Source organism: Bidens hawaiensis, unplaced genomic scaffold (genome assembly GCF_021521415.1).
Source record: "Bidens hawaiensis isolate Kalapana, Puna unplaced genomic scaffold, B.hawaiensis_p1.1 tig00033618_1, whole genome shotgun sequence".
NCBI lineage: Eukaryota > Viridiplantae > Streptophyta > Magnoliopsida > Asterales > Asteraceae > Bidens > Bidens hawaiensis.
The window spans coordinates 224,643-233,385 of NW_027495784.1; the positions used below are offsets into that span (position 1 = coordinate 224,643).

An 8,743-nucleotide genomic window follows, 5' to 3' on the forward strand; every position below is an offset into this window, starting at 1 on the left:
ACTTGGCAAAAAGTTGTTCTTTCTTCAACAACAAGAGGACATCATGCAAATGTTTTTCATGCTCAACTTTAGATTTCGAGTAAATGAGAATGTCTTCAATAAAACACGTTCACAAACATATCAATATAAGGCTTGCGCACGCGATTCATGAGGTCCATAAACACCGCAGGTGCATTGTTCATGCCGAAAGGCATAACCATAAATTCGTAATGACGGTAATGAGTTCGGAAAGCGGTTTTGGGTATATCATCCTCATGAACGCACAATTGGTGATAACCCGAACAAAGGTCGATTTTTGAAAAGCAAGACGTGCCTTGAAGTTGATTGAAAAGGTCATCAATTCTAGGCAAAGGGTAACGGTTCCTAATCGTGAGTTTATTGAATTCACGAAAATCGATACACATTCGAAAGGAACAGTCTTTCTTTTTAACAAAAAGAACAGGTGCACCCCAAGGCAACGAACTTGGGCGGATGAAACCTTTGCTAGAGAGTTCTTGGAGTTAGCTCGCTAGCTCTTGCGTTTCCGAAGGTGCGAGACGATAAGGAGCTTTGGTGACGGGGTTTCGTACCAGGCACAAGATCAATACGAAACTCCACTTCACGAGTAGGAGGTAAAACAGAAACATCTTCAGGGAAAACTTTGGGAAAATCACGAACTACCGAAATGTCTATTATTATCTTCTTTTCTTGTTTCTTTTCCAAGACGTTGGCAAGAAAAGACACATACTTTTTACGTAAGTATTTTTGAGCTTGGGTACACGACATAAGCTTAAGCCCCTTGGAAGGCTTTTCACCGAAAATACGCAAAATTCGATCGTCGTCTAATGGAATTCGAATATACTTCTCAAAGCACACGACTTTGGCACTGTGTTGAGCTAACCAATCCATGCCTACTATGATATCAAAAAATCCGACTTGCATAGGAATGAGGTCGATAGAGAAATCATAGTCGTTGAGATTTATAGTACAACCACGAATAACCGAGTCAATCAAGATAATTTTACCATTCGTCACTTCAACCGTAAAGGACCTTTCGAGTTTAGAATGAGACGACGAATGCATAGGATACAAATCAAAAGACATAAAACTCATATCGGCACCGGTATCGATTAAAATGGATGCATACACACTATTTAACAAGAACGTACCGTTCACCATATCGTTGCTATGCTAGGCATGATTTGCATTGATCATGAATTTCCTCCCACGAGCATTGGGGACGACTGGTGTAGCTTAAGAAGTCGAGGATTGAATTGCTTGAACCAGTTGAACAACTTTGTTGGCCATTAGTTGCGGAACTGGTTGGAAGGCCTGAACTTGATAGGCTTGAGCAGGGTACACAGGCGGAGCAACCATCTAGACTTGATATGCGAGTCGGGGACACACGTTGCGGAAATGACTAGGAGCTCCATAATTGAAACACGCTCGAGAGGTGGGGTAGGCTTGAGCATGAGTTAAAACACGGTTTGGTTGAAAGCGTGGGGATTGTGGGGTGGTTTAGTGAGGGTTGGTTGGGTACACATGAGTTCGAAACATGCACTTAGCAGGTGTCCGAAACGGCCACAATGGGTGCATTGTCTGCAAGGGATGCCGAGTTGATGGTGTCGTTGGCAAATTTGGCAAAATGGGTGAGGTCCGTGGTAAGGTTTCTTTATGGGTGGAGCTTGAAGGTTTTGGGTTTGTGTTTGTGGGTATTGAGGTTGAGGTGGGTTTTATTGGATTAAGGCATAGTTTTGCTTTCGTTTCTTGGAATGGTTGTCGTTGTTGTTGCGGTTTGGTTTGGGTATGGCTTCGGCCTTGACCTCTTTGGAAGGTTCAACCTCAGTTTTCTCAACAGTCTTCTTGCTGCCTTTGAGGGTTCACGCCTTAACGTGGTTATCAGACAAGGATGCATCAAGGACAACCGCGTCGCGAAGAGTTTTGGGAGCACTTCTTTAAACCGAGTCTTGGATTTGTCTTGGTAAGCTCGGACATACATGCTAATCCCACGAGAGAGAGGAGTGACAAGATGTGGCACCAATATGCTAAGCTCTTTGGAGCGAGCAGTGTAAGTAACGTTATCACCGCCCTCTTGCTTAAGATTCCAAAATTTCAACTCAATATTCATGAGTTCATTGGGCGGACAAAAATCTTCGGTCATCATTTCCTTAAGTTCCTCCCATGGCAAGGCCTTGGCTACTTCAGCACCACGAGTGGATTTTTCTTGCACCCATCAAGTTAAGGCTCTTTTTCCGAAGACACTTGAAGTAAAGAGTGTCTTCTTGTCCTCGGGACATTTGATATGAAGGAAAGTACTCTCCATACTTTGGTACTGTTCCAGTAGGGCAGTGGCACCTTCAGAGCCCGAAGTGGCTTAAGAGGATTCGTATCGGTGAAGGTCTTGAATCGACAAGAGTTGGAATTCGAACCCGAAGTTGCTGAGTTCGAATTGGAAGCAATGATTTGGTGCATTTGAGCAACCATTTACGGAAGCACAGCAGCCAGTTGCCTAGTGATCTGGGCTGTCATCTTGCGGTTGGAGTTTCTTGCGGAACGATGAGGGAAACGAGAAGACATGCTGAAAAGAGAGTACTACGCGCGTGAGTTATCGAGTGACGATTTAGAGAAGTGGAATACATAAACCTTTTGAATAAATAAAAAAATAACAAAAATTATAGTACTAAAATCACGTGAAAATTATCTTGAAATTAGGATATTTCTTTTCCATCATGCCTTGTATGCAATTTAAGAGAAGGAGTGAAAACATTTTCTATTCAAAAAGGAAAATGGCCACGTTTGTAAACTTAAACCTATGGTTCATATGATGTTCAGTGTGGTATGATTTGCCTAATAAGTTCCGGCACCCTTTTCGAACCCTCCAGCTAAGCAACTGGGTACCGCGTCTGATTGGGATTTATGCTCATTGCTTATCCTTAGGTTTAAAAAAACCTTGGTGTCAAGGGTTCAAAAAACAAGTGTGTCACCCTTCTAGTTACGACATACCCGTCACGTAGAACCATCTATAAGAGGATTGAAAATCGTTTTTTTAATAAAATAGATAAATAAATAGGAATAAAATAAATTTTTTAGGCATAAGACTTGGAGTTTGTGTGTGAATATGTGTACAGATGAAGTTATAAAACATAATACATTGGAGCGTATGAATGAACTTTTAATAAAATTGCGGGCATGTAGCACATAGGTTATACATGCAATTCGAGGCCCAAAAATAAACTATAACTATACTAGGCCGATTCGTCTAACAACCTATCTTATAGTTACGACTCTCATACCAATCTGTAACATCCCGGATTTAAGCGGAATAACCATGGGTGTAACGTACAAATTACTCATAGCTCATAACACTATTAAAGCGGCAATAATTATATTTATTTCATTTTGTAACGTAAACAGTACACAGTTATTCATAAATAAAATAACATGAAAACACTTCATCAAAACAATAAATAAGTTCTTTACTCAAATAACCTAAGGAATACTAATGATCTTCATCTTTAGCACGCCATCGGTTTCAACCTGTATCACGTTGAAAATAATATATTTGTCAACAATTAAGTTGGTGAGTTTTCATAAGTTTTCGCGTATACATATATATATATAAAAGGCGCGATTCAACTTTCGTAATGCAATAAATATCCAAGCGTAAAGTATTTTAAATCAATTAATGTCGTCCTCCCGTCCCATTAGCCGAGGCCGTAGTAATAGGGGAATGAGAACCACCTTACGAACAACCGAAGTCGTAACTTTGGACGGTGCAGGTACGTCCCGTCAGATCCTCCCACTATGTGTATGCGTTTGCGTAAATTCCACCATAAGAATAGTAAACACGTTGCAAACAAGTTCACGTATAATCATAAACAATATGCAAGAATGATATTAACATGTACGCTAATTATGAATCGGTTTATAAATAAACACATAACTAACGAGATAAGATAAAACTTATGACATGCTACACCCCAAAAATATTAAGAGTGTTAAAATGGGGTTATGAATAACTCATTTGGAATAAGGAATACAGTAATGAGGAGATGGTAATGGTTAAAGCAACTAGATGGTTCCGTGAGAAGTCCCGATAATTTGTCCTAGTTATTAAAGTATACACAACTTAATCACCCTAACGAGGTAAAATAAAGGAAAAACATGAAACCTGATGTGATGGGTTTTATAACGGATTTAGGGATCGTTAAAGGGATTATTATATTTTATAGAATATTTGATAAAAGTGTAGCTAAGGTTTTATTAGTTCAATTATTAAAAAGAAAAGAAAAAAAACAAAAAATTATGTTTGATTTGTAAACGATATTTATAAGGTTTAACTTTAAAATATAAATACCGAATTATATATATATATATATATATATATATACTGTAACACCCCGCAACCGCAGCGGAAACGTAAACGGGATGCAACAGACACCTCTGATATCAACCACATTGTTTATAAAGAAAACTGAATGCATTAATATACTTCAAAATTACATAATCTCGTGTTTCATTACCGTCTAGGTGATACACACATCATACAATACGATACATAACTCTATTTGATATAATGTATCCTAACATCCCGCACGCAAATCTTACACACACCAAGCACTTAGCACGTAAGCAATCACTTTATCTTAGTTGTACCTGAAAAGCATGTGAGAAAACGGGTCAACTACGAATAGTTGGTGTGTTTCACAATTTGAGTAAACCTTGATAAATCAATATCATAATATAATATTATCTGGGGACACTGTTAACCCAGTACTGTACCCTTTCCGGGGGCAATGTTAACCCAGAAACACGATGTAATTATGCTGAGCCCACAAGCGAAACCTCTGTCTGGGACACTGTTAACCCAGTACACTACTCATTCCGGGGACACTGTTAACCCAGAAACACTTCTAGGGACATCTGGGGACACTGTAAACCCAGTACTGTACCCATTCCGTACGATTCTCGTATAATCAAATATTTACAAATACACGCAAATCCATGCGTTCAGTATGTACTTAAACATTTCAATAGTAACATGCTTCCGCCCCGGGAAAATATTTGAAAACAATTCAGAAAAAGGGGCTCGTGAAACTCACCTTAGCACATGCAAGCAGGTAACAACAATCATTATCAATTAACACGTCCAATCTGTAATATGATCCCTACGATCGTTACTATACACTCATTATTAATATAACTTTAACTGTATCAACCGGTACATCTGGGGACACTGTTAGCCCAGCACTGTACCCGTTCTGGGGGCAATGTTAACCCAGAAACACTTTTCCGGACTCAGATTGTGATGTCGTTTAGAGTTCCATGGTAACAACTACTATTAGTCGTTTTTCTCTTTTTGCGTGCTTAGCACGGTTATCCGTTTTTACGTTTCAAAAATGAGTTTGGTCACACGCGACCCGAAAATAGTTGTTGACTGATAATTTAGTTAAAGATGTGAACTTAGGGCTCGGTTTAGACGTCCCGATTGGCCGTGGGACCCGTTTCCGTCTTTGGCCTACCGGAAACTGTTAAAATAGGTTAAAATTACTCAAATCATCCGAATTATTTTCGGATGATTCATTTTTACTTGTTTAACTCAATTATATGAAAATAGTTCATTTTTAAAGTTTTTTTATACGTTGATGACATTAATGGAAAAAGAATCGAAGCAACCGGAGCAAGACATGAGATACAAGTAACAGAAAGAATTATAAGAAGATGTTTTCGGTTGAATGATGATGACCATAACCCAATAAACTTCAACACGGCACACCTGATGAAAATATTTGAAGAGACGATGGGTTATCAGGGAACTCTACATTATGGGCAGTTTCAAAAGGGGATGTTCCCTATGTTGTATAGATTTCTCATTCACCATGTGATACACGGATTTGCTCCAAGAAAAGGATCATGGACTCTGATGAGTCGTGATCTAGCAAATGCCACTGTGGGGATTATATATGATTTGCCTTTCAATTTCTCAAAGATGATTTTTGAGGGATTGGTATCAAACTTTAAGAAGGCTGAGGTAGATAGATTTCTGCAGTACCCAAGATTTCTACAGATAATCTTCAACAGGGAACTACAAAATCTACCAACTATTGGCACTACACACCTACTGCAGAATCCTGACACATACAAAAGAATAAGAAATCTAGGTGTGGCCAATAGATTTGACTCAAACATTCCATTTGAGATCTTGGCATGGTTGTTGGACCATGACTTGAATGTGATGCATGTGCCTGAGCTGAGCTCAGAGGAGGAAGCGGAGGTTGATGAGTTGGAGGATGAAGATGATGATAATGATGATGGAGATGAAGGAGGGGCTGGAGGAGCCATGTTTGTTGATGCACTTGATCAGGGGGAGCAAACTGAGGAACCAGAACAACCCATTATTCCAACTCCATCACAATCACCATTACACATTGACCAACCCAATATACCATCACCACCACAAACTCCACCACATCAAACCACTCAATCCCCACCCCCAAACCTTAACCATGAGCCAACCTGAAACATCAACTCATATATTACCAACACCACAAACACCACCAAATACTAGCCCATTTCAAACTGATTCATTCAATCCAACACCACCTCATATACAATCACACCACAATCCATTATCCAAACCCAAATCCCAAATCTAGAACAATCTGAACCTGAACACTTTACTACATCACCACCTGCAACACCACCCATTGACACTGACTTGTTCCAAAGAAACCTGAACTTATTGAAAGAAATTGTTGAATTGAAGAGAAGGAATGAGGAGGTGACCAATGAAAATGTTATGTTGATAGAGAAGTTGGTGAGAGCTGAAATGAAAATTAAATCCCTGGAGCAGGAGGTTGAGAAGACCTCAGCTGCCCCAAAACAGGGGGGGAATGAAAAGATGCCAACTAACTCTGGTGAAAATGTTGAAACTGAGAGGGAGATAGATACAAGTGTTGAAACTATGGATGCTTTGAAATTTATTTTGAATGAGTATGATAGTGAGGATGAGGATAGTGAGGAGAGGAGAATTGAAGAGATAGATTATGAAGCTGATATGTCTGATGGTGCAGAACAGGATTATGATGTGACTGTGAGAGTAGTATGGAGTGAGGAGAATATTAAGGAAAGGAATGATAAGGAGATTGAAAATGAATCAGAAAATGTGAATAATGCTGAGACAGAGGATGGCGTTGAAAATATGAATGTTGAAGATGATGCTATAGCTACAAGTGATGTGGCTACTGATGTCTTAACTGACATTCAGACTGAAGAAGAAATTGAAGTAATAAATGAGGGAGATACTGCTACTGAGGAGTTGATACTCACTGAACCAGAAACTGAACAAGCAGAAACCTCCAAGACTGTAGAGTATAATGAAGAAATGGAAAGACTGGATAGAGAAATTGATGAAGTTGAGCCTGAAACTGAAGAAGAGATTCAGAAAAGATTAAGTAAGGGAAAATCTAAAGTTACTGAAAAGGAGCCTGTTAAGGCCTATCTAGAAAAGGATGTTTTGTTTAGAGAAGATGCTGAAGCTGCTGCTGCTGCTGCTCTAAGGGAACAAGAAAATATTTTGAGAGAAACAAGGGACAGAGAAATATTGGCCCAAACCATGGACCCTGTAGAGTTGGCAGATCAGGAAACCTTGATCAACCAAGCCAAGTTTGCAAAAGAAGTTATTGAAGAAATGGCTGATCAAGAGGTGATTGAGGCCTTGATTAAGTTAAAAAGAGATGAGGAAGTAGAAAACTCTCTGGCTATGGTGGTTAGTATGTTTCAACCATAGAGTCAACCTGAAAAAGAATCCCAACAGGAGCCTGAAAAGAATCCTGAAAAGAAAAATGAAGAATTTATTGAAGAAATGTTGGCTAAGGCCTCAAGAATATATGAAAGAGTGGAAAGATTTGAAAAGAAATACTCAAGGAAGAGGAAAGCTACTAATCAGGACATAAAAGATGATCAGAAAACAAAGAGATGGAGATGGGATGAAAGGAATAAATTCTATATTGAGACTCATGATGATGATGATAATGATGCTAGTCCAATCAGGGAAATTACACTACAGACACTGCAACCAGGTCAAAGAATTCCAGGTGTTCCTAATATTCCTGATGTGCCTGTTAGAACTGAACCAAATACAGAGCATCCACCCTCTGATGAACCTAAGATTGATGCTGTAAATAATCTAACTGAAAAGAAGGATGAGTCTGAAAGCTCTGATAATGATGATAATCCTGATGGTGATCAAAGAAAAGGTGTTAAAGCTACTAATGTTGAATCTCCACAGATGTGATGACTGATGAGCAGAGAGAAAATATTGAGTTGAGTATGAGGGAAGCCAAAGGGAAACATCCTTTGGTTGTAAAGCTGAGAAAGCATGGAATAAATTTTGAAGCTTTGGCTGATCTTGATGATGATCAGTTGCAAAAGAGACTTGATAAGGAGAGGGATGGTTTCAAGAAAAGGATGGAACAAAAGAACAGAGACTGCCAGAAATACAGAGAATATCTCAGAAGGCATAATTATTCAGAGAAGGATCTGTCTCACTTCACATTTGACCAACTCCAAGACCTTTACAACAGTGAAAGAGAAAAAGTGATTGAACAATGTGTAAAGGAGAATGAGAAGATTAAAAAATTGGAAACTTTGAAAGAGAAGTTTGGAGGTATGTGTGGTTACCTGCTGGAAAAAGGATTGAAGACTGAAATTGTTGAGAACCTATCTAGAGAATCAGTGTTGGATCAATATAATAAAATGAAAA

General features: G+C 38.9%; 1 protein-coding gene across 1 annotated transcript; it reads right to left on the reverse strand.

The window, feature by feature from the left end:
- Positions 1 to 483: 483 nt before the first annotated feature.
- Positions 484 to 1,158, reverse strand: LOC143585188 (uncharacterized). The gene has a single exon (XM_077067032.1). The coding sequence runs from the start codon at positions 1,156 to 1,158 to the stop codon at positions 484 to 486; it is 675 nt and encodes a 224-aa protein (XP_076923147.1).
- Between the last annotated feature and the right edge of the window lie 7,585 nt (positions 1,159 to 8,743).

Coding starts and splice junctions, on each gene's coding strand:
- LOC143585188 (XM_077067032.1), bottom strand. CDS start 1,158: ATGGTGAACGGTACGTTCTTGTTAAATAGTGTGTATGCATCCATTTTA.